The sequence below is a fragment of the Perca flavescens genome, chromosome 3, assembly GCF_004354835.1.
Source record: "Perca flavescens isolate YP-PL-M2 chromosome 3, PFLA_1.0, whole genome shotgun sequence".
Taxonomy (NCBI): domain Eukaryota; kingdom Metazoa; phylum Chordata; class Actinopteri; order Perciformes; family Percidae; genus Perca; species Perca flavescens.
The window spans coordinates 37,016,132-37,042,895 of NC_041333.1; the positions used below are offsets into that span (position 1 = coordinate 37,016,132).

Here is a 26,764-nt window from a genome sequence, read left to right on the forward strand (position 1 = left end):
CACATTATACTCAGCTTCATATTTTAACTTTGCACTATTTTAAGTTTTGGATTCTCTTTGATGACATTTAATGAGCGTTGTTGGAGGCAGCCCGAGATCTAAGAATTTAATTTCAATGATTGCTTTTCTGTAATTGATGTACATATGACAACATGACTAATTAAAGGCTCTCTTACACATCGTTGCTGTCGGGTGAAAACCTTGTATGTCCAAAACTGTTGCTTTTCAGGAAATGAAAAAAAAATGCCAATTTGAAGACATTTTGTTGAGCTATTTACCTTTGAAAAAAATCAGATGAAACGGCCTCGTTACTCTTTAAATATTTGTAAAAACCCACACACAGACAGACGTAAAGGGGGACAGACCGCTTTATAAAAATATAAGATACAAGGTTTCTGCCCGGCAGCGACGATATACAGAATACCACATGTATAATATTAATAACATTTTATTACTCGTGAGTAGTTGAACAGAAGACTATATAAAATCCAATTATTCTCACTTTTATTACTTATGCTCTTTTTTAGTTTAATAAACTTTAATACAAAAGTCACTGCTTTGTTTTATTGATTGATTTTATGACATGTTTCTTTTGATATTCACCTTTATTTTATTTTCTTGTACAATTCAACCTTTACTAAAGTACCATAAATAACAGGATGTCTGTGTGTTTTCAGAGCTGCTCTTTGATTCTTTCTGGATTTAATGCACTTTGCTGACTAACATGGCTCTCAACAGTCCTACAAACAGCAGCTCCTGCACTTTTCATATTTCATCAACCTGCTGAATGAAATTATTTTTATTGAACTCAGCTGATAAGACATTGTCCTTGACATAATTTACAGGGTGATGGGGGCGGGGGGGGGTTACAACCCCCCCAATAATCAGTACTGGCCGGGGTTATGAAGTCAAAGAGTTGAAATGCTGTGGCAAGCAAAGATTTGTTAAGATGTGCATAATTCCTAAAATAAAACATCCCGAAACTCGTGTAATATTTAGAATCTTTAGGTTTTTAACAATATAACCGATTCATTCATCAATAATACTATTTACAGAAATACATTTGCACCATAACTTGGTGCAGAAAAGGCACATATTTGTTGAAAAATTTAAGAAAGATTCACCAGAATGCAGGAAATGAAGCGTTTGATGATTTGCATTTTTTGGGGGACGACCCAGACACCCCGGTTATTATTTGTCTCCCCAATGCTGAAACAAACGTTTTGGCTTGATAGGTGGAGATCTCTCTGCGCACTGATTGGTTTGAGCAAACTACATAGAAACACCTGGGAGACTCGACAGCAGGTCTCATATTTCAGACACTGCAAAGTTATACATTGTTTGTCGGGCTATTTCGTTAATAAATTCACTTCTGAGACTTTTTTAAGCGAGAAATCAACTATATAAAGCTCAAATATGGGCCGTTTTACGAAAATTGATGGCTTATTGCAAATTTTGGTAAGACTGCTGGCATATCAAGCTCGCTGACCGCGCTCTCACTCACACACACCAGCCATTAGCAGGAAGAGGGGAGATGCAGGCCCTGGAGCTCTGTCAGCGCAGCGGCGTTTGGTCCATTAACCCCAAAAACGGTGATTTTGCGCAGGTATGGAGTGCTGTGGGCTGCCAGCCGTGACGGAGCTCCATCTACCTCACAGCAGGCCAGGGTCTGTGAAGGAAGGCAGGCCGAAACAGCCTTTCAAAAACAAGGTAGGAGCTGTGATCACTTTTTGGCAAATGCAAAGGTTTCTGGGTTGTATTGCATATTTAAAAAAGGTATTTCTACAGGTAAAAAGTTCTGTGAGGGCTATAAACTGTCAGATAAAATCTTTCTGAATGAAATCAAGTCAGTTTGAGACATGAATAACCTCTCAGTGACAAGGTAGAAGCTGAAATGGTTATAACTGAGGGGCACAGGGGCTCTCCCGCAGACATCAATCACTTTGAGGCACAACACCTGTCCACAGTCCAGTTCTACTAAGTAAATGGTACTGCATTACCTGAAATTATCTGATGATCATTCAGCAGTTACTGATGAAACATTACGAGAGGTCACTTGAACTGGCAGCTTCCTGTTGGCGAACGGAGAAAGCACACTAAATCTGATGAGGAGATTAAAAGATAAGAGGAAACTGCACATCCGAGGAGAGCTGAAAGACACATACAGAGACAAGACGTGAAGACGATAGAGTGGCAGATGACACACCAACTGGACATGGGTCGCGTACCGGTGCTGTTCATGTTGCTCTGGAGCTCAGGTAGGACTTCAACCTGTTTAACTACAGTAAATGAACCCTCTTCAATGTTTCTATTAAAGCTATATTCAGGGATTAAAGGGAAAAAAACATCTTTTGAGTGAACTTTTTTTCAGGCCAAGTCATAAGCTGTTCACATCTGTTACGGTTAGGACAGAACGGACCCAAATGCAGAACTCCGCACAAATCACTTTATTAGGAAAAATGGGTAAGTGAATGGGGAAGTGGGGAGGTGGATGCCAGAGAGGTGAGCACAGGCAAGGGGCTGGAACCGGGAACAGAGGCACGGGGAGACCGGGTCTGAGAACTCGACGGGGAAGTACTGGAGCGCGGAGAGGCGAGGGCTGAGGCAGGCTGGTGCAGGAAACCGTGAGGGGGGGGACTGGATGGAGGAGCCAGCTGACTGGAGGCAGAGTGACGAGGAAGGCAATGACTGAAACAAAAAGACAGAAAACGGATTACAAAGGCACAAGCAGGAAAACCCTCAGGAGAATTTGCAGGCGCTTGAGACATGTATCACCAAGTAGGCAGGAGCAACGATCAAGCAAAGGTGGTGAGTCAATCCGGGATTTATATACTGGGCTTGATTGGAGTTGATGGCCAGCAGGTGTGTATGGTGGGAAGAGTGGTAGTGAGGAGGCGAGCAGGTGTGCGCAATCAGCTGGCTGGCACAGGCAGGAAGGGAGGGGGGAACACAGAGAAACAGATGCAACACAAACTGACAGCAAAACATGAGGAAAAAGAAAACAGAAACTCACAGCCAGCCGGACTCCAACCACCACACACATCTACCTATACAGATAGCACCCCTTTTGCGATCACACCATATTGTTTTTTAATGTACAACAAGATGCAAACAGCAAAGTAAGTCTTTTTTCCTGATGAACCAAACCTTACACTCTATTTACTGTAATTACTTCAGGCCAAAAGTTTTTTTTGCTGAAATTGTTAATATGCAATTCAACACCAAGTCAAATCTATAAAATCATGTTTGCAAGACTTCACTGTTTTTATTCAACGGCTACTAATAATCAAACATATAACTTTTCAGTGAAAGCTTTTTTATTATATAATTTCAAAATTTAAAATGTTTTTACAATAACAATAAATAAACACAACGGTATACAGAAAAATCTCACTTTTGGAAAGGCTACTTTTTCAGCCTTTTGGCACTGAAACCACAGGCATGAAGATTAGCTACACCTGATGCCTGTTTCAGGTCTGTGAGACTTGTGAGAATTTTGTCTGAATGAGGGGATGCTCATTAAACAAGCTAACCAGCTGATTCTTTGCGGAGATAAACACAGCTCCGCCGATCTACACAGGACTCGCACCTCGTTGTTTTCTTCTTCGGAAGTTTTGAAAACACGCACCGTTCTTTGTTTTTTTCTCAAAGAAAAGCTAAAATCCAAGTCTTCCAGAAGACTTGGATCTACCGACTCTATACACGATGTGATTGGCCTGACCAAAATTTGTTTTTTCCAGCTCGCAAGCCAACGGAGAGTGCCTAGACTGACCCTGGCTGCAAATTAAATTTGCTGCCACTAGGGTGCGTCTAGATTTCTAGGCTAGTATGGTACATGTCTCAAACACTCATTTGGGTTATGTAAGGTTTGTGGGTATTTGTAATTATTTGTATGTTGTCTTCGCTACAGTGTAGCAACTGCAGCTATTCAACTAGCTAAACTCTAAATAAGATGAACAGTTGAGTCTTAGTAAGCATCTTAAACTGTTTACTGTGGCTCTTTACATTATGTCATAGACAGAAGAATGAAAACTGTAACGAAACACAAGATACAAAATTGTTTAATCTATGTAAATACATGTAAATAAAACGTTTTTAATTACAGTCATCAAATGCCTTTTACTGTAAATATGCATCTTAACATTTACATTATAATTACAACAATGAAATTATCAACAACGACAACATTTACGATGTGGATTGCAATGGATGACGAAAGCATGTTGGCTGATTCTACCGTCTTTCTCTAACCACTAACAGGAAACTAACCCCTGATCCTGGAACTCCTTAAGCATGAAACCATTTCAAAATAAAAGCTCATACAAAATACAAGCTTATACAATATAATGCCTAATGCCTAAAAGGCGACACAATTTGTATAACACCTGTGGCAAAACTTAATGAAAAATAGATTGTTTCTAAAACAAATTCTATTGTAGGGCAGTGTAAATGTAAATGAAGTACAAACATTGATTGATTGAATTTGAATATGTAAAGAACAAAACAGCAGACGAGAAATAAAACAAAACAAATCAATAACAGCAAATAACAAGACAATAAATTAATAATAACAACAACAACAACTTGTGAACACTTGACGATCTGTTAACATATCCGAAAAAGGAGAACTGGGAAGAAGTATAAATTTATTTAATCCCACCCCAGTGTGTACGCACACACACGTAACGTAGAGTAAGTACGGTGTGAATAGAAGTAGCAGCAGTGAAGAAAAAATAGATATTGCACATGTAATATGCAGAGGTGTCAAGTAACGAAGTACAAATACTTCGTTACCTTACTTAAGTAGAAATTTTGGGTATCTATACTTTACTGGAGTAATTATTTTACAGCATACTTTTTACTTCTACTCCTTACATTTTCACGCAATTATCTGTACTTTCTACTGCTTACATTTTAAAAATAGCCTCGTTACTCATATTTCAGTTCAGCTTGTTCATCGTTCAAAAACACACACACATAAAACCCTATCCAAATCGCTCTATCCGGAGAGAGTGAATGTGATTGTGGTTGGATGAGAAGTATAAACATGGCTATTCCGACACCCTATTGGTTTGTACGCGATCCATCAAACCTGCACAGACCCGGTGCTAATACGCCACTGGTGCCTTAACGACCGTTATCTACCGGACCGAATAGCAACGCGGATTTCGGTGCCTTATTGCGGTGCCACTTAGATGCCTGCGCTTCTCTCTGATGCTCCGAAAACGGACGTTAGAGGGAACTGAAACATCGCCGCACGGGACGCTAGTTAACACTACAGTTGGCAGCAGGTAACATTAGCCTAGCGTTAGCTAGCAGCTGGAGTAAACATGATAAAATGCTGAGAGCTAAACGGTGTAAAAGTGTGTCTGTATTTCACTAGAGAGGATTGTAACACCAGCCTGTAGCTGCCGGTGTCTGAAAAACACAGACACAGAGATGTGTCACCTTTTTCAGCCCTGAGTTTGCAGGTACGATTTAATATAACATTATTATAGTCATATGGTTTTGTCCCCACTTTTTGGGGTTACGTTTTTGTCCTTAATGGCATTTTTCCCCCTTACATCAGGGGTCGTCAACGTTTTTTTAAACCAAGGACCCCTTAACTTAAAGTGAGATGTAGCAGGGACCCCCTATGAAATTAAGTTGCATATTAAACTGGGCCTACAATAACTGTTAGGGCAACCTAAAGCCTTCTTATGTACCCTTTTTTCATAAGCTATAAAAATATTAATTGTTGGCATGATTTTATAAATCATATTTTAATGTTACATATGTGGCACAGTAAATCTAGGATTAACTGTATCTGTGGGCTGATATCTTAGTGACTACCCTATAGGCCAGTAAGCCTATCAATTTATATTTGCTAATAATATGTGGGAATTATGGAATAATTTGGAGGCCCCCCTGCAATGACTCTGAGGACCCCCTGTTGAAGATCTCTGCCTTACATTACTTTTACTTTTATACTTTAAGTAGTTTTGAAACCAATACTTTTACACTTTTACTTAAGTATAAAGCTTGAGTTGATACTTCAACTTCTACAAAAGTCTTTTCAAACCCTAGTATCTATACTTCTACTTGAGTAATGAATGTGAATACTTTTGACACCTATGGTAATATGTACGTTCTTAATAGTCACTTATTCATTTTTTGTAGACCCAAATATGTCATGATGTCTGCCAATGAAAATACACTGTTTTGAAATTTGACTTTGTAGTAAACAGACAATTTGAATCAGATTTATTATATACTTACTTACACAAGGAATTTGACTTTGATAGGTGTTACAGTTTTTTTACGATCGCTATGACACTTTTTTCAATACTTTTAACAACTTTCCTAAACTCTTGACACAGTTAGCACAACAACCGTCTGTGTAGGCTATACAATTAACACATTTCTTGTTGCTTTGACACAAAATGCATACAGTTACCACAAATATAAAATGCTTGAACTTCTTTTACACACAAGCGCCACCAATGGATTTTTATTGCAAAATTTACAAATGCTTTCAATGATTTACTGCATGTTTTCCCCCTCTCTCTCCTTTCTCAACTAGCTGTCCTGGCAAATAAAGGTGGCAAATAAAAAAAATTGTACTAAACCCAACAAAACAAAAATGTAGAGGCTTCAACAGAAACTGCAGTGCAAAACACAATCTATGATCAATACAATCACTTTTGTCTGTTGTATAAGGGCAGACCTGTCTGACACATAAAATAATGCAGTTTCTGTAATTTCATGGGATGTTAGTGTTTTGTATGACATTGTGCTATGATTGACTAAATGTTCCTGTTGGGAGAGAACATGTGTTAGTATTTTGGAAGAATTATTTGATTTTGAGACATGATTACATCGTTTTGGTAAACACAGTGGCCCTCATTTATGAAACGTGCGTACGACCTAAAACAGGTGTACGACGGGCGTACGCCGATTCCTACGCAAAGCTCGGCATTTATCTTTATATTTGGACGTGAACGTAGGCTGCGATCAAATCTCACGTCTGGTCTGAACTCGTCTACGCAAGTTTACGAGTCAGTGTGGACTTGCGGTGCAGCATATAATCAGTTTAACAGGAGAAGGAGAAGTCATCAGTTGATCACGTATCAGCAATGGCAGATCTGGCTCTTTTAGAAGACCTCTATGCGCCGGTCTGCAACATTGTTTTAGCCTGGGGGGTTCTGCACAACATCGCACAGGAAGACACTGTGCCATAAATGTAGCGATGGAGGACGATGACCCGATGCCCAGAGAGCAGTGTCCAGAACAGCCCCAACTGGGGGCTATATGAAGGAGACAGGATATTATTCCTCACTTTTAAAATGTAGCCTATAGTGTTATGTTTGGCAATGATATTCAATACAGGAAACATGACGATGCGCAACATTTTTATTTATTCTTCAGGTTTTTGTTTCTCTTTCAAGTGAATGATTTATTTCTGCCATTGACCAAGTTATTTTGGCTTGTTTTTCCAGCCCGGTCCAGCACTGGGGGCGGAGGACACGCACTCTCCCTCAGCTGTTGCCTCGTTCCGACAAACACGAGTAAAATAAAAGACACTGCATAAACTCCGCTACCGTGTGTTTATTTAATTATAGGTACACCTACATGTAGGCCTAATAGATTGCAATAGAAGCCTGTATATTACTATTAGGACTATAGAAAATGTGTCAAGGATGTATAAATTAAATAGGATAAACTTCAGCTGGAGTCCGATTTACCACGGCAACACTGTTGACCGCATCAGTGATCTCTTTTCATCCCGCATTATCCCAGTATTTAGGCTGCCAAATAGTACACACCTTAGTGCAAATGAACCTGAGATATCAGGGTTTCAGTCTCCACCTCTGAAAAGTTCCGCTTCTCAGCCGGATTACGTCTCGCCATGTCGTAAATTGTAGGGTCGAGGCCTCAAAACCGAGAATATATTGGGGCGTGATATTTAAATGACGATTGTTTCCAGCCGCCGCATTTATCAATGTACGACCATTCTTACGCTCGGATTGGTGTGATACGAACTTTTCATGAATCCCACGTGAAGCCTGTCGTAAGACGATTTCTGCACTCATATCTGCGCTGGTTTCTACGTTAGGTTGATAAATGGGGGCCAGTGTATTGTGTTAGTGAATTATTGTATTTTGAAAATCAGTGTTGGAGTTTAGTTTACAATGTGTTGAAAGTATTGAAAAAATTGTCATAGCGATCGTGAAAAACTGTAATGATTAAAGATACTCATCTATGTCATATGTCTATGCCAGGTTGGATCAGTGGGTAGAGCAGGAAAACCCCTAAACTGTTAAACTCTTCATGAATTATGTTTTTATTCAGTCTCTGTTTGCCGACACTCCCATTTCTCGCAGTGGAAAATTTCCTAAGCAAACACACACACTGAATGTCTAAATGCAGTTAGACCTAGGAATGTGTGTGACCTAACAGTAGCTCTTTTGTGTGTGTGTGTGTGTGTGTGTGTGTGTGTCTGTGTTTGTTTGTGTGTGTGTGTGTGCGTGTGTATCCCTCTGTGTGTGTGTGTGTGTGTGTGTGTGTGTGTGTGTGTGTGTGTGTGTGTGTGTGTGTGTGTGTGTGTGTGTGTGTGTGTGACAGAAAGGTGTGTCAGATGTTGTTGGCTGACCATCCAGATATGGTTTGACCATGTTTGTGTTTATAATGTTGGAGCAGACGATGTAAGAAAACGTGGTGTGTGAACAGACTAAGTTTGATCTCATCTTGTATGTTTGCAGCCCCCTCCCCGCAGACCTTTGAACTTCGCCGAGTCTCACGACACCGAAGAGGACAAACAGTTTCGTAGAGTTTTCCAACAGCTGGCTGGAGATGTGAGTCCTTAATAATATGTATATATATATATATATATATATATATATATATATATATATGTATATGTATAATATGTATTCATCCTGTCTGTGTGTGCTCTGTGTTTACATTCAGTTTCTCTCTTCCTCTCCCACTGAAAGTGTTTAGATATTTGCTTTTATCCCAGCCGTTTTCTATATGCCCTCCCAGCACACAAATAGCTGGGCTTTGATACTGTGTTGGCAACGGGGAGAGAGAGACAGAAACAAGCAAACTGTTGAGTAATAGAAATAGCCTGTGCTAGCTGCTAGCGTAGTCTAACGTAACCGCATGAAGACTCAGTCAGAGTGGATGTAGTCTATATCCACCACGGGATTTGCTCAGGTGCCACCTGAAATTCCGCCGCATGTCCGTCCCCTAACTCTTTCTTTGTGTTGGCGTTCTAACCTCCGGTGGATTTGTGAGGACTATGGTTAACTGGTCCTCAGATCTCTGCAGGTAAATCCAGACAGCTAGCTAGACTATCTGTCCAATCGGAGTTTTCTGTTGCACGACTAAAACTACTTTTGATAATACACATGTTCCACCAAAACAAGTTCCTTCCAGAGACTATTCTGGAGCGGCACCGTGGCTTTTCCCGGTGCGTAGTGCCGACCAAAACGATTGTGATTGGTTTAAAGAAATGCCAATTAAACAAGATCATGTTTTTCTTCCATCCCACTTACTTCTTGCTGTCCGGAGTTTGTACCTTCAAGGTTGAGAGCACTTAATTTGAAGTGGCTTTGGATAAAAGCGTCAACTAAATGACATGTAATGTAATGGATATCAGATTTGTATTGTAATAAACTTAAAGATTCAAGTTACTCAAGCTCATCAAGTTATTCCTTTTATTCATCTGAGGGAAGATCGACCTGAAGTACAAGTTTTTCAAATCAACAACTACACGCTACTGGCGTGTAGTCTGGCCCTGACAGACAAGTCATAGTTCACATAGCCGCTAGAGTTCTTCTCATATAAAACATACATTGTTTCAACTACAGCTGACACGTAAAACGTTTGAAATGCATTACATTTTAAATAATTTCATAAAATCATTAAATCATTAGTCTCGTATTGCCAGACCCTCCTCCACAGCGCAGCGGAGGAGCGTCTGGCTAGTCCACACAGCATTCTGGGATGGGAGAAAAATGTGCTCTGGTTTATTGGCATTTCTTTAAACCAATCAATTCAATCACCAATCAAACACATCTGGTTTCTATTCTTAAGGAGGACACAGAAGATTAAAAAACTCTTTAGAAGAGGTTATTAGCTTGAGTTTCTGCGCGGGAAGATCGCCAGACACCACAATCTTCTGAACATAGTAATACTGAGAAATACAGAGAGAGTTGTGTTGGGCTGATAGTCTTAATTAGCTTTGTAACAACTCATTTGGCAATGGCCTGAATGTAACGGACATTCATTAATATGAAAAAGTTACAACTAAAGCTTTAATATTTCAGTGATAATACTTCACAGAATGTGGTTTAGGTATAGGAAGAATCTCTTTTTAAAATTGTGAGATCATTGTGCTCACACAGCGAATAAGGAATCAGGGAAGAAAACTTGTGACGCTCGTCATCTGCCTCTCTGTGTATAATTGGTGACAATTTTCCCATGTTTTTTTTACAAGAGATTTGAAGAATTTCAATAAGCTAACCATTCACCTTCCAGCTTTAGGGCCAAATGATCTCTTTACACATTGCTCTAGGAGAGATTTGGGCCTCACTATACAGAAAGCTGAGTTTGTTGATATGACAAACATGGGGGTCAGGTTATATGCAAATTTGAATAATACTGTATGTCAAATCGAGTAAATGCCCTTAGACCTAACAATGTGAACATCATCCAGACACTAACAGATACATTTAAATCTGATTCATTCGATAGTAAGTTATTATTTTGTGTCTTAAATCCACCAGCCATTTTCATATTATAGAGGGACTACCAGCATTTGCAGCATCCTGAGCCATTTTGGTAAGGCTACTTGGAACAATCAGTCCAGAGTAGTTTGATTGTCCCTGAAATAAGTTGAAATATGTTGGCAAACGGAGAAAACATACGAAACCTGATGAGGAACTAAGAGAGGAAACTGCACATCCGAGGAGAGCTGAAAGACACATATAAGATCAAGAGACAGTACGTGAAGACGATAGAGTGGAAGGTGACACACCAACTGGACATGGCTCGTGTACTGGTGCTGTTCATGTTGCTCTGGAGCTCAGGTAGGACTTCAACCTGTTTAACTACAGTACAGCTGCCCACACAACACAACTGTGGATTATTGTTTTTTATGTGCTTTTTCTTTTTTATATACTTTGATTAATTAAAGGAGAATTCCAGTGGATTTCAACACATAGCTCTGTTGTTTGGAGTGCTGTCAGTAGCAAGAAAAACAGAAACAATCGGTGCTGCCTACACCGTGTTATCCTCCTGCTAGAGTTAGCACCCACTAGGCTTAAACAGGGCAAGTTTGAAATCTGTTTTTAGCCTCTAAACATGTTTGAAATGTCATTACAAGTGCCTACCAATGTGTAGTGATTCCTACTGAGGGAACAAAGCAAATCTGACTGCAGTAGATGTGACAGAAAGGCAAAAAAGTTGTGTTAATCCATACCTCTGTTTATTTCCTGTTTTCCGGTGAAGTCCACACTACTCAATTGTCGAACTCATACTATCCAATATTGCAAAACTTATTTTTTCGACAAAAAAAAACATTTGCCCTTGTTATGTCCTTAGTAATGACTATGTAGCAGCAGGCTGTAACCTGACACTACAGCTGAGCCAGCAGAGCTGCAGCTCAAGAGTTCAAGAGCTATCACGCATGCACATAGGTAACTAAGCAATAGTGGACTCTTGAACTTTCGACCTGCTGCAGCCGGCTGCTCTGCTGAAGATCTAAGTAGGATTTAAATGTTGTCAGTAAACTTTTTTTGCTTGGAAAAGTGTGCAGGTGTTACCCTTTCTTAACTGACGCTGCTTTCTGACTGTGATGTGCTGATTACTCACCGTTAACCTAGAAATTTAAGCCAAAACACAGACACACACAAATACTAGTTTGGTACTGAGCCCTGGTGGTTACAGCTAGAAAGACTAAATGTTGACTCTGATAAAATATTCAAAATAATATAGGCCTATATATAATTCCCTCGCAGGCACAAGTGTTTCTTTTGCTACTAGTTTATTTGAAACTTCTCTCTAAATCCACCGTGAAACTAAACACACAGTATAACGAAAACCTATAGACCATATTAGCGTCCTACTCAAAACATAAACCATTCACCAAAGTAAAATACAGAAATACAAAACAACATACCTCGTTGGCTGCTTCTCTCTAAATCCACCATGAAAACTAAACTCACAGTGTAACGAAAACATTTATATATATATATATATATATATATATATATATATATATATGTATGTGTGTGTGTGTGTGTGTATATATATATATGTGTATGTGTGTGTGTGTGTGTGTATATATATACACATATATAGACGGGGCTTCAGCCCATAAGTTGCCTTATTTCATTGTGCTTTTGCTTTGCACATGCTGCATATGGTTCAGACTCAAACACACGGAGCTCTGAAGCAGACCTGTGTGTCGCTTAGTGTCCACTCTCGCTGTAAAAATAGAGATGAGCAGAGCGCCTTCCGTAGTCTGTGCAGCTTCAGGTTTATTTATAAAGGACGCGCTCTGCTGTGGGCATGCTGCAGCAGATGTGTCGTGTTTGTGCTCTGTGTATTTTTGCAGTACTTTCAGTTTTCCACCTCTGACGTAGAGCAGCGTAAAGCCACTTCCCTAAACGTTGTCTCATTCAGAGACCAGAGTCTCAAAAGGGGGCTCTTAGTCTGTCAGAAGGTCTGAGATCTACCGTATCAGCAGAGAAATCATGTAACGCACAGCAGACTATGGTGCAGGTAGATTATTTCCTGAAATTTAGTGACTTTATTCTTGTAATAGCCTATTATCACTTAATTTTTCTTAAAATATCACGACTCCTCCAAATCACAGAGAATACAGATATATTTTGAATGTGCACAAAGTTTTGGACATGAGCAGAAATCTTGCTCAAACACGGTTTATTAATTCATTAAAATGAATTAATGTATCATTGAGGTTAATAATTGTCATATGCACATTTAAGGAGGTTACTTATTCAACAAAAGATGCAAAAGAGGAGGAAAGAGTAAATGATGCCTATAGGCTACATGTGTGCTGACTCAGATATAATTAGAAAAGTTGATCTACAGGAGAATACATAGATGACAGCAATACAGAATGCCTGAGAGCCTTACTGCCATATATTCCATTATGGTTTCTCCGTGAGCCATCACCTTATCGTGGTGGAGAGGTTTGTGTGTCTCTGTGAACCTGAGGGCTGTGTTGTCTGGAGCTTTGTGCTCCTGGTAGGGTCTCCCAAGGCAAAGTGGTCTCAGGTGAGGGGCCAGACAAAGAATGGTTCAAAAACCCTATGGAAAAACAAGGTAGAGATGGAGTGACCCTGCCCGGAGGAAGCCAGGGGCCCCCGTCTGGAGCCAGGCCCAGACGGCGGGCTCGTCGGCGAGCGCCTGGTGGCCGGGTTTGCCACGGAGCCCGGCCGGGCACAGCCCGAACAAGCTACGTGGCTCCCATCTCTCCAGCCCATGGGCCCGCCACCTGTGGGAGGAACCGCTGGGGTCGGGTGCGCTGCCACATGGGTGGCAGTGAAGGTCAGGGGCCTCGACGGACCAGACCCGGGCAGCAGACGCTGGCTCTGGGGACCTGGAACGTCACCTCTCTGTGGGGGAAGGAGCCGGAATTGGTGCGGGAGGTGGAGCGCTACCGGTTAGATCTGGTGGGGCTTACCTCTACGCACAGTCTCGGTTCTGGAACCGTACTCCTGGATAGGGGTTGGACTCTTTTCTTCTCCGGAGTTGCCCAGGGTGTGAGGCGCCAGGCGGGGTGGGGATACTCACAAGCCCCGGCTGAGCGCCCGCCACGTTGGAGTTTACCCGGTGGACGAGAGGGTCGCCTCCCACGCCCTGCGGGTTGTGGGGGAAAACTCTGACTGTTGTTTGTGCATATGCACCAAACAGGAGTTCGGAGTATTCGGCCTTCTTGGAGACCTTGAGTGGAGTCCTGCATGGGGCGCCAGTGGGGGACTCCATTGTTCTGCTGGGGGACTTCAACGCACACGTGGGCAATGATGGAGACACCTGGAGAGGCGTGATTGGGAGGAACGGCCTCCCTGATCTAAACCAGAGTGGTTGTTTGTTGTTGGACTTCTGTGCTAGTCATGGATTGTCTATAACGAACACCATGTTCGAACATAGGGATGTTAGGGACATAATCGTTTCATCTGATCTGAGGCCATATGTTTTGGACACTCGGGTGAAGAGAGGGGCAGAGCTGTCAACTGATCACCATCTGGTGGTGAGTTGGGTCAGGGGGTGGGGGAAGACTCTGGACAGACCTGGTAAGCCCAAACGTGTAGTGCGGGTAAATTGGGAACGTCTGGAGGAGGCCCCTGTCCGACAGACTTTCAACTCACACCTCCGGGCGGAGCTTTTCGTGCATCCCTGTGGAGGCTGGGGCAATGAACCCGAGTGGACAATGTTCAAAGTTTCCATTGCTGAAGCTGCGGCGAGGAGCTGTGATCTTAGGGTCTTAGGTGCCTCAAGGGGCGGTAACCCACGAACACCGTGGTTGACACCGGTGGTCAGGGAAGCCGTCCGACTGAAGGAGTCTTTCCGGGATATGTTATACCGAAGGACTCCGGAGGCAGTTGCAAGGTACCGAAGGGCCCGAAGGGCTGCAGCCTCTGCCGTGAAAGAGGCAAAGCAGCGGGTGTGGGAGAAGTTTGGAGAAGACATGGAGAAGGACTTTCGGTCGGCACCAAAGTGCTTCTGGAAAACTGTTTGCCACCTCAGGAGGGGGAAACGGGGAACCATCCAAGCTGTGTACAGTAAGGATGGGACACTGTTGACCTCAACTGAGGAGGTAATAGGGCGGTGGAAGGAGCACTTTGAGGAACTCCTGAATCCGACTAATACGCCCTCTATGTTAGAGGCAGAGCTGGAGGATAATGGGGGATTGTCGTTGATTTCCCAGGCGGAAGTCACTGATGTAGTCAAACAACTCCACAGTGGCAAAGCCCCGGGGATTGATGAGATCCGTCCAGAAATGCTCAACGCTCTGGGTGTGGAGGGGCTGTCCTGGTTGACACGCCTCTTCAACATTGCGTGGAAGTCTGGGACGGTGCCAAAGGAGTGGCAGACTGGGGTGGTGGTTCCCCTTTTTAAAAAGGGGGACCAGAGGGTGTGTGCCAATTACAGGGGTATCACACTTCTCAGCCTCCCTGGTAAAGTCTACTCCAAGGTGCTGGAAAGGAGGGTTCGGCCGGAGGAACAATGCGGATTCCGTCCTGGTTGTTGAACAACGGACCAGCTCTTCACTCTCGCAAGGATCCTGGAGGGAGCCTGGGAGTATGCCCAACCGGTCTACATGTGTTTTGTGGATTTGGAGAAGGCGTATGACCGGGTCCCCCGGGAAATACTGTGGGAGGTGCTGCGAGAGTATGGGGTGAGGGTCTCTAGAGAGTCTCTACTCAGGGCCATCCAATCTCTGTACGACCAAAGTGAGAGCTGTGTCCGGGTTCTCGGCAGTAAGTCGGACTCGTTTCAGGTGAGGGTTGGCCTCCGCCAGGGCTGCGCTTCGTCACCAATCCTGTTTGTAATATTTATGGACAGGATATCGAGGCGTAGTCGGGGTGGGGAGGGGTTGCAGTTCGGTGGGCTGGGGATCTCATCGCTGCTCTTTGCAGATGATGTGGTCCTGATGGCATCATCGGCCTGTGACCTTCAGCACTCACTGGATCGGTTCGCAACCGAGTGTGAAGCGGTTGGGATGAGGATCAGCACCTCTAAATCAGAGGCCATGGTTCTCAGCAGGAAACCGATGGAATGCCTTCTCCAGGTAGGGAATGAGTCCTTACCCCAAGTGAAGGAGTTCAAGTACCTTGGGGTTTTGTTCATGAGTGAGGGGACAATGGAGCGGGAGATTGGTCGGAGAATCGGGCGCAGCGGGTGCGGTATTACATTCAATCTATTGCACCGTTGAGACGAAAAGAGAGCTGAGCCAGAAGGCAAAGCTCTCGATCTACCGGTCAGTTTTCGTTCCTACCCTCACCTATGGTCATGAAGGCTGGGTCATGACCGAAAGAACGAGATCCATGGTACAAGCGGCCAAAATGGATTTCCTCAGGAGGGTGGCTGGCGTCTCCCTTAGAGATAGGGTGAGAAGCTTAGTCATCCGTGAGGAGCTCGGAGTAGAGCCGCTGCTCCTTTGCGTCGAAAGGAGCCAGTTGAGGTGGTTCGGGCAAGGATGGTTCGGGTAAGGATGCCCCCTGGGCGCGTCCCTAGGGAGGTGTTCCAGGCACGTCCAGCTGGGAGGAGGCCTCAGGGAAGACCCAGGACTAGGTGGAGGGATTATATCTCCAACCTGGCCTGGGAACGCCTCGGGATCCCCCAGTCGGAGCTGGTTAATGTTGCTCGGGAAAGGGAAGTTTGGGGTCCCCTGCTGGAGCTGCTCCCCCAGCGACCCGATACCGGATAAGCGGACGAAGATGGATGGATGGTTTTATATTTGGATTGAAATCTATGTTTCCCTTTACATAAAGATATTTCCAGCATAAATTGATTCAGAAAAAGTTAGAAAGGTGCATACAAATTCACCAAAATGCAGGAAATGAAGAAAAATGTTTTCTGGGGGACGACCCAGACCCCCCCACATCATAAGTCATTATTACTTACAGTTGATTTATAGAATAGCTGACTTAATAACTCATGTGGTTGATTGTAGAAGTACCCCAAAAGATGTTTCAAGCTTTTTAAAATTCTGTTTTTAAATTTCATATTTTTTTTAGGAACAAAATCATAAAACCGGCATAATGCAATTCTGAAATATTTAATCGTCTTTACTTCATAGTTACACCTTAATGATATCATCTAGAGTTTATCTTATTTCTAAATTATCTTGTATTTAAATTACACTTGCATTCATTTAATTTTTGTCTACTTGGGACTTGGGGTATTAGAACATCATATGAACACAACATCTGAATATTATCTTATAAAGAGCTCTCTGTTTTAGCTACAGAATGAGACATTGCACTTCTGATCCATCTTTGTTGGGAGCTGCACATGCTCAGTATCTAGGTAAGGACTACTAGCCAGTCAGAAGAAGAGTTTCAGGGTGTGCCCTGACAGTACCTAGGTAAGGACTACTGGCAAGTCAGAAGCAGAGTATGTGGACGTGCCCTGACAGTACCTAGGTAAGGACTACTAGCCAGTCAGAAGCAGTTAGTGAACTGTGTTTTCTGTTCACCCTTTGGGGTGGACTTTGGGCTTTTTCACTTTGTAAACCTATGACGTGCACAAAAAAGATATATTACACAATAAAGGAAAAGGAAAAGCCAAAAAGCATAATATGAGCACTTTAAGGATCTGAATACAAACCCCTACTGACCTAGAAAATGATCATATTGTGATACAGATTGTCCGAGCAGCTCACAGCGACCGACAATTGGGTTTATTGTTAGCCGTAAAACTCCAGTGGCTGTAGTAATTATCGTGAGAGCAGGTTTTAAACCGTCAGTTTGTGTTTTGATGGCTTATTTGAATAATAACTGTAGAAACTGTAAAGGATGTTTCTACTGTAACCGTTCTGCCTGACCTGTCCAGAGCAGGGCACATTTTTCATTTATTTATGTGTGGTTTTTTTTAGGATTCCTCCCAGGTTTCCAGACAGAGGGAAAAGGTAAAACTAGATATAAATGATGAATTACACAGGAAATTATTTGACTAATTACTCTCTCATTGCAAAGAAACTCCTGCACACTGTCTGCCTTGCAAAGATACATTTAAAAAGGTTTTAGATCTAGGTTTAATACAGAAACATTACCAGTTATTAATGTTATCGTTGCAAGTTAAACAGTATGCAGGAGTTTCTTTTAAACCTTTGACCTACTCGTCCCTCTCCTACTCACCTGTCTCATGTAATAGATGTGTAAAATATTTCTATGTACTAATTACTCTCTCACCTGTGTTCAGATATTGATGAGATGCGGTTGTTGGGAGGATCCAGCCGCTGTTCTGGTGTGCTTCAGGTGAAGCGCCAGGGAGAGTGGGCAGAAGTGGATGACCGTGAATGGGACCTAAAGTTAGCAGATGTAGTTTGCAGACACCTGGACTGTGGCTCTGTGGTTCGAGCTTCATCAAAAAGAGATTCAAACCCTTCTAGCAGAATCACACCTTCCTGTCTAGAGTCTGGATCTAGACTGAAGAAATGTTTAACTAAAAGGTCCTGGATTATTTCTACCAGTTTGGAGATCATCTGCTCAGGTAACAACAATCAGTAACACAAAAACACAAATTCCAAAGCAAGCTCATAAGTAGGTTTGTTGTTGGAGGCTCATGGCTTCAAACCTTCCAAGATATTCCTCTGACATCAGCCACCAGAAGGGGACTGTCACTGAAATGGCCTGTAACAACGCATTATGTAAAACAACTTATATAATAACATTTCAAAATGTAATGCATTTATACTTCATTATGTAATTACACTCGCATTATGTAATAATTTGCCACATTTAGTAATAAAACCCTGCTACAGAGGCCGGCTATAGAGCTCTGTGACGTCAGGTGGAAGTTGGAGGTAGCCGATACAGTGCTCCATCAAATAAGCAGTAGTTGGTAGTTCAGTTTACCTGATAAAAGGGACTTTGAGCCGGGTACAGGGCACACGAGTTGCTGGTCATTTTGGCGGATATTAGAATTAAGTTTAGACGACAAAAAGTGGGCGTCATGCGGCGACGACAGTTAAGTTTAGGCCCCAAAATGACTCAGTCGGACAACTCATGATTTAAATGTTTATTATAACAGCAGAATATTGTGTTTGGCGTCCAGACTCCGACCTTATCACTTCCCGCAGATTGGGTTTACATGAGATATTGGTAAGTGATGCTAAAGTAGCTTCCCCCTGGCTGGAGCCTGCAGGTGGATGCTGGGGTGGTGGTGGGGTTTACAGAGCAGTCAGCAATATGGGAGCAGGGCAGCAGTGCCATTGACGAGCAGCTTAAATAGAGCGCCACATGTCTATACAGCGGTGCAGATCGTGTTGCCTGCCTGAACTAGCTCGGAAACGTCGCCCCAATTAACTCTCCTGTTGTCCTCGGGTCAAATTTGACTGATTTTCAAAAAGTTTCTATATCAGAAATTTGGGGTTCTTTCAACCAAATTTTCAAAAGAAATAACGTGGATGGTTTCATACAACGCTATTCACAAGTTTTATTCAATTTCATAGCATTTGACTTTTGTTTTTTTTATAAAAGAACGTTGAAAATAGTGACAAAAATGTCGGTAATAACACAAAAAAAACACACAAAAACGTAAAAAGGTGTATAAAAAAACGTTGGCAAAAAGTGACAAAAACATTGGCAGAAAAGCAACAAAAGTGTTGAAAAATACGTCCAAAACGTTGAAAAAAAAGTTTTGATTTTGACCCAGAAAAAAAACAAAAGTTACACGGGAAGACAACACAAGTGTTAAGGAAAAAGATAGACAAAAGTGGGCATGCGGCGATGACAGTTAATTTTAGGCAACAAAACAAAGAGTTAAGTTTACGCCCCAAAATGACTCAGTCGGACAACTCATGATTGAAATGGGTAACACTTTATAATAACTATCCATAATTCATCATTTATTAAGCATTAGTTAACTATTAGTTAATGGTTTGTTCATTATTACTTATTAATTGTTCATACATAGTTCATCATGAGTAAAGTATTTGTTCACACAATTATTAATGGTTTGGTCATAGTAAATAAGCCTATTAGTTAATGTTTTTTTTCATCATTATTAATTAATTGTTCTTACATAATTCATCATCAGTAAAGCATTTATTCACATAGTTACAAATGGTTTGTTCATAGTAAATAAGCCTATCTTGAAAAATATGTTTGTAAGTACATGATTTATACTTAACAAATAATGAAACAACCATTTGGAAATGAAATAATTTTCCCATTATAAACCAGTTACTAACTATTGCTAAATGCTTTGTTCATCATTTGTAAAGCACTGCTCCTATGTTAATTCTCATGAATGAAGCATTTGTATACACACTCATAAATGGTTTGTTCATAGTAAATAAGGCTCTTGGAAGTTATGTTCATAAATAGAAGTTTGACACTTTCTAAGTATTGCAAAAACCATTAGTAAATTAAATAATTTTCCCTTTATAAACTATCTACAAACTAGTAGTAATTTATTTGTTTATCATTTGTAAAGCATAGTTCCTACATTCAATCTAATCAGTAAAGCATTTGTAAATGCAGTTAGTAAATGGTTGGTCCATAGTAAGTAAGCCCATGTAAAATGTTTATCAGTATATTTTTTAATAATTCCTACATGATGCATTAACCATTTGTAAATTAAGTAATTTTACCATTATCAACAAGGTACTCAGGAACGTAAACGGTTGTTTATAACTAAGAAGTTAATGATTAACAGACTATCTAGACCTACATTTGTTCATGTCTTAAATAAAATGTTATGATTTAGAAAAAGGCCTAAACTAATAGCTTGGATGTTAACACATCTGTTACAAATACTTACCAATAATGTAATCCATGATTAACTCATGAGTTACTACTGGTTAGTTAAGCATACTGTGTGAGCCCATCTAAAGTGAGTACTTTCTATGCTTTACAAACCATTTATAAATGAGTTCCAAAGGCTAACAGAACCTGGACACACACATGTATTGCTCTATTTGGACATGCCTTCAGAAATATGCCTATGGATATTTAGTGTTAATACATCTTTAACAAGCACTTACCAACACATCAATCCATGATTAACTCATGAGTTACTACTGGTTAGTTAAGTATACTGTGTGAGCCCATCTAAAGTGAGCACTTTCTATGCTTTACAAAGCATTTATAAATGAGTTGCAAAGGCTAGCAGATACAACAGAGACACAAGTAAAAAAGGTATATGTAACCCTTATTACGATGTCGTAAGAATGTACATTTATGAAATAGCTCGTAGTAGTGTTATGTAGTTGATATCAATGTGAATTTGGACCAGAACCAGAAGAAAACTAGATTGTTAAGAGCCAGAGAATTGAACATCAATAAAGAGACTAGGAAACCAGGATAAAGTTTGAGACGTGTATTAATATACACAGAAACATGGCATACACATACACAGATAAAACACAGGTATGAAAAATAACAACTAAAATAATAAAGTGCGCTCATAAAATAAACCCCCTTAGTTCTATGAGCTCAATTGTTCTTTGATGACAAGAGTTCAGAGATGTTCAACGTTGGGGCCCATATGAGTTTGGTTTCTCTTTGTCCTACCACCATGAAGAAGGAATCCAGGGCAATCCGTATAAGTTCTGAGTCTCGATCCTGTAGCTCGCCACCCAGCCCACTGAACTGGGAATCTCTAACCCCTGGAAGACTCTGGGATCTGAAGAGTCGATGTGATCCAATATCCCTCTCTGGACCTGACCTCCCGTGCGTAGCGCTTCTCAAATCTCCACCTCCTCCACCTGTAGATAAGGCCAAATCAGTTCTCTCAATTACTATTCAGTAATAAAATCAATTGCTTAGGCTACAATGAAAATAAAATGAGGTGATATTTCATAACCCATATTGAAATATCTAAATCTCTATTCAGTTGTACAACCGTTCTTAAATTTCTTCTCTTAAGTATCAAAAGTATATAAATTCCTTTCAGGTATCAAAAGTACATTTATATTATTTTGTAACCTTTATACAAAAAATACATTTCTAATTCAAGTTTTATGGAACCTACCTTAGTAACATTAACACTATTCTTAATATAATTGCATAAATTGCATGTAAACATCTCTCAAATTGTATTATTTTCCCATAACTTAAGCTACAGTGTTGTAATTTAGAGGCATTAAGACATGCGTGCTTATGTATCCCTCCCTGCACAGGTAACAGTAGAAAGAATGCACTAAATATTAGCCTCTTTGAGTTACTTCTCCATAAACGCCAGTTAAACAATTAAACACAGAACTTCAACAGATACCCGCAGCTAGCAATAGTGTTGAAAAGCAACATTACTTTCCATAACCAATAGATAGAATCATTAGCCTTTTCACAGGCAATACGCAGTACTTCGCTAGCCTTTTGTGGCTAATTACCCTATTAGCATATGAATACAGCATCTTAGCTAACCCGTTAGCTTTGCACTATTAGCAATAGACAGTATTAGCACCGTTCTCTTAATACAACCATGAATAGCACCGATTAGCATGGATGCTAGCGAACTCAAGGCATAGCTAGTGTCAGGAAATGACTCACCATTTTCATGGAATTCACTGCCTTTAACTCCGTGACGACAGGGGATTCAGGCACAGCTCTTTTTCGTTTTATTCACAACAAAGCATAGCCAGTATTAGATAGGATTTAATTCAATTTTTGTTATTTTTCTCTTACCGAGTGAATAACTGCTGCCTACGTTCCGATGTAGCGCCAAAAGGGACGTGAGGACACCATGGAGGAGACATAAATCTAGAGATCTGACGTAGCCTAGTTGATAGCTGATTGGTCAGCTCACGGACCTGAGTTCACCCATTGGCTTATTTACAAGCCCATCAAAGCTAAGTGAAAGTTCATTCATTTTCCACTATTTTCTCCCATATCTCTTACAACTATTTTTGACCATATTTTAATAACTTGGAAAACAAAACGAATGTCTCAAAATAAAATAAAATAATATAGGGGTGTCATTATTGTTAACTATGATGGGCTTGTAAACAGAGGTGTCAAAAGTATTCACATTCATTACTCAAGTAGAAGTATAGATACTAGGGTTTGAAAAGACTTTTGTAGAAGTTGAAGTATCAACTCAAGCTTTATACTTAAGTAAAAGTGTAAAAGTATTGGTTTCAAAACTACTTAAAGTATAAAAGTAAAAGTAATGTAAGGCAGAGATCTTCAACAGGGGGTCCTCAGAGTCATTGCAGGGGGGCCTCCAAATTATTCCATAATTCCCACATATTATTAGCAAATATAAATTGATAGGCTTACTGGCCTATAGGGTAGTCACTAAGATATCAGCCCACAGATACAGTTAATCCTAGATTTACTGTGCCACATATGTAACATTAAAATATGATTTATAAAATCATGCCAACAATTAATATTTTTATAGCTTATGAAAAAAGGGTACATAAGAAGGCTTTAGGTTGCCCTAACAGTTATTGTAGGCCCAGTTTAATATGCAACTTAATTTCATAGGGGGTCCCTGCTACATCTCACTTTAAGTTAAGGGGTCCTTGGTTTAAAAAAACGTTGACGACCCTGATGTAAGGGGAAAAATGCCATTAAGGACAAAAACGTAACCCCAAAAAGTGGGGACAAAACCATATGACTATAATAATGTTATATTAAATCGTACCTGCAAACTCAGGGCTGAAAAAGGTGACACATATCTGTGTCTGTGTTTTTCAGACACCGGCAGCTACAGGCTGGTGTTACAATCCTCTCTAGTGAAATACAGACACACTTTTACACCGTTTAGCTCTCAGCATTTTATCATGTTTACTCCAGCTGCTAGCTAACGCTAGGCTAATGTTACCTGCTGCCAACTGTAGTGTTAACTAGCGTCCCGTGCGGCGATGTTTCAGTTCCCTCTAACGTCCGTTTTCGGAGCATCAGAGAGAAGCGCAGGCATCTAAGTGGCACCGCAATAAGGCACCGAAATCCGCGTTGCTATTCGGTCCGGTAGATAACGGTCGTTAAGGCACCAGTGGCGTATTAGCACCGGGTCTGTGCAGGTTTGATGGATCGCGTACAAACCAATAGGGTGTCGGAATAGCCATGTTTATACTTCTCATCCAACCACAATCACATTCACTCTCTCCGGATAGAGCGATTTGGATAGGGTTTTTTGTGTGTGTGTTTTCGAACGATGAACAAGCTGAACTGAAATATGAGTAACGAGGCTATTCTTAAAATATAAGGAGTAGAAAGTACAGATAATTGCGTGAAAATGTAAGGAGTAGAAGTAAAAAGTATGCTGTAAAATAATTACTCCAGTAAAGTATAGATACCCAAAATTTCTACTTAAGTAAGGTAACGAAGTATTTGTACTTCGTTACTTGACACCTCTGCTTGTAAATAAGCCAATGGGTGAACTTGGGTCTGTGAGTTGACCAATCAGCTATCAACTAGGCTTGTTTGTTGAGCTCTATATTTACGTCTCCTCACGTCCCTTAGGCGCTGCATCAGAACGTGACGTCGTATAAGCCTGTTGTTATTCACTTGATAAGAGAAAAATAACGAAATTTATTGAATTAAATCCTATCTAATACTGGCTATGCTTTGTTGTGAATAAAACGAAAAAGAGCTGTGCCTGAATCCACTGTCGTCACGGAGTTAAAGGCAGTGAATTCCATGAAAATGGTGAGTCATTTCTTGACACTAGCTATGCCTTGAGTTCGCTAGCATCCATGCTAATCGGTGCTAATCATGGTTGTATTAAGAGAACGGTGCTAATACTGTCTATTGCTAATAGTGCAAAGCTAACGGGTTAGCTAAGATGCTGTATTCATATGTCAATAGGGTAATTAGCCACAAAAGGCTAGCGGAGTACTGCGTATTGCCTGTGAAAAGGCTAATGATTCTATCTATTGGTTATGGAAAGTAATGTTGCTTTTCAACACTATTGCTAGCTGCGGGTATCTGTTGAAGTTGTGTGTTTAATTGTTTAACTGGCGTTTATGGAGAAGTAACTCAAAGAGGCTAATATTTAGTGCATTCTTTCTACGGTTACCTGTGCAGGGAGGGATACATAAGCACGCATGTCTTAATGCCTCTAAATTACAACACTGTAGCTTAAGTTATGGGAAAATAATACAATTTGAGAGATGTTTACATGCAATTTATGCAATTATATTAAGAATAGTGTTAATGTTACTAAGGTAGGTTCCATAAAACTTGAATTAGAAATGTATTTTTTGTATAAAGGTTACAAAATAATATAAATGTACTTTTGATACCTGAAAGGAATTTATATACTTTTGATACTTAAGAGAAGAAATTTAAGAACGGTTGTACAACTGAATAGAAATTTAGATATTTCAATATGGGTTATGAAATATCACCTCATTTTATTTTCATTGTAGCCTAAGCAATTGATTTTATTACTGAATAGTAATTGAGAGAACTGATTTGGCCTTATCTACAGGTGGAGGAGGTGGAGATTTGAGAAGCGCTACGCACGGGAGGTCAGGTCCAGAGAGGGATATTGGATCACATCGACTCTTCAGATCCCAGAGTCTTCCAGGGGTTAGAGATTCCCAGTTCAGTGGGCTGGGTGGCGAGCTACAGGATCGAGACTCAGAACTTATACGGATTGCCCTGGATTCCTTCTTCATGGTGGTAGGACAAAGAGAAACCAAACTCATATGGGCCCCAACGTTGAACATCTCTGAACTCTTGTCATCAAAGAACAATTGAGCTCATAGAACTAAGGGGGTTTATTTTATGAGCGCACTTTATTATTTTAGTTGTTATTTTTCATACCTGTGTTTTATCTGTATATGTGTATGCCATGTTTCTGTGTATATTAATACACGTCTCAAACTTTATCCTGGTTTCCTAGTCTCTTTATTGATGTTCAATTCTCTGGCTCTTAACAATCTAGTTTTCTTCTGGTTCTGGTCCAAATTCACATTGATATCAACTACATAACACTACTACGAGCTATTTCATAAATGTACATTCTTACGACATCGTAATAAGGGTTACAAATACTTTTTTTACTTGTGTCTCTGTTGTATCTGCTAGCCTTTGCAACTCATTTATAAATGCTTTGTAAAGCATAGAAAGTGCTCACTTTAGATGGGCTCACACAGTATACTTAACTAACCAGTAGTAACTCATGAGTTAATCATGGATTACATTATTGGTAAGTATTTTTAATTTTATTTAAGACATGAACAAATGTAGGTCTAGATAGTCTGTTAATCATTAACTTCCTAGTTATAAACAACCGTTTACGTTCCTGAGTACCTAGTTGATAATGGTAAAATTACTTAATTTACAAATGGTTAATGCATCATGTAGGAATTATTATAAAATATACTGATAAACCTTTTACATGGGCTTACTTACTATGGACCAACCATTTACTAACTGCATTTACAAATGCTTTACTGATTAGATTGAATGTAGGAACTATGCTTTACAAATGATAAACAAATAAATTACTACTAGTTTGTAGATAGTTTATAAAGGGAAAATTATTTAATTTACTAATGGTTTTTGCAATACTTAGAAAGTGTCAAACTTCTATTTATGAACATAACTTCCAAGAGCCTTATTTACTATGAACAAACCATTTATGAGTGTGTATACAAATGCTTCATTCATGAGAATTAACATAGGAGCAGTGCTTTACAAATGATGAACAAAGCATTTAGCAATAGTTAGTAACTGGTTTATAATGGGAAAATTATTTCATTTCCAAATGGTTGTTTCATTATTTATTAAGTATAAATCATGTACTTACAAACATATTTTTCAAGATAGGCTTATTTACTATGAACAAACCATTTGTAACTATGTGAATAAATGCTTTACTGATGATGAATTATGTAAGAACAATTAATTAATAATGATGAAAACAAACATTAACTAATAGGCTTATTTACTATGACCAAACCATTAATAATTGTGTGAACAAATACTTTACTCATGATGAACTATGTATGAACAATTAATAAGTAATAATGAACAAACCATTAACTAATAGTTAATTAATGCTTAATAAATGATGAATTATGGATAGTTATTATAAAGTGTTACCGAAATGTTTTATT

At 40.2% G+C, this 26,764-nt stretch overlaps 1 protein-coding gene across 6 annotated transcripts in view; it reads left to right on the forward strand.

Annotated features, from left to right (window-relative positions):
* Positions 1-1,636: 1,636 nt before the first annotated feature.
* LOC114552745 (scavenger receptor cysteine-rich type 1 protein M160) overlaps positions 1,637-26,764 on the forward strand; it is a 54,591-nt gene continuing 29,463 nt past the window's right edge. For 5 of the 6 annotated variants that reach the window (XR_003692217.1, XM_028573771.1, XM_028573772.1 and 2 more), the window contains exons 1-5: positions 5,249-5,291; positions 8,742-8,834; positions 10,773-11,075; positions 17,618-17,650; positions 17,944-18,234. Coding sequence is in view for 5 of the 6 variants with exons in the window: in XM_028573771.1 (XP_028429572.1) it covers positions 11,033-11,075; positions 17,618-17,650; positions 17,944-18,234 (367 nt within the window). In the remaining variant the exon portion in view is untranslated. Of the gene's footprint in view, positions 1,711-5,248; positions 5,292-8,741; positions 8,835-10,772; positions 11,076-17,617; positions 17,651-17,943; positions 18,235-26,764 lie in introns of those variants that run through there. The other variant, XM_028573770.1, reaches the window with a different exon arrangement.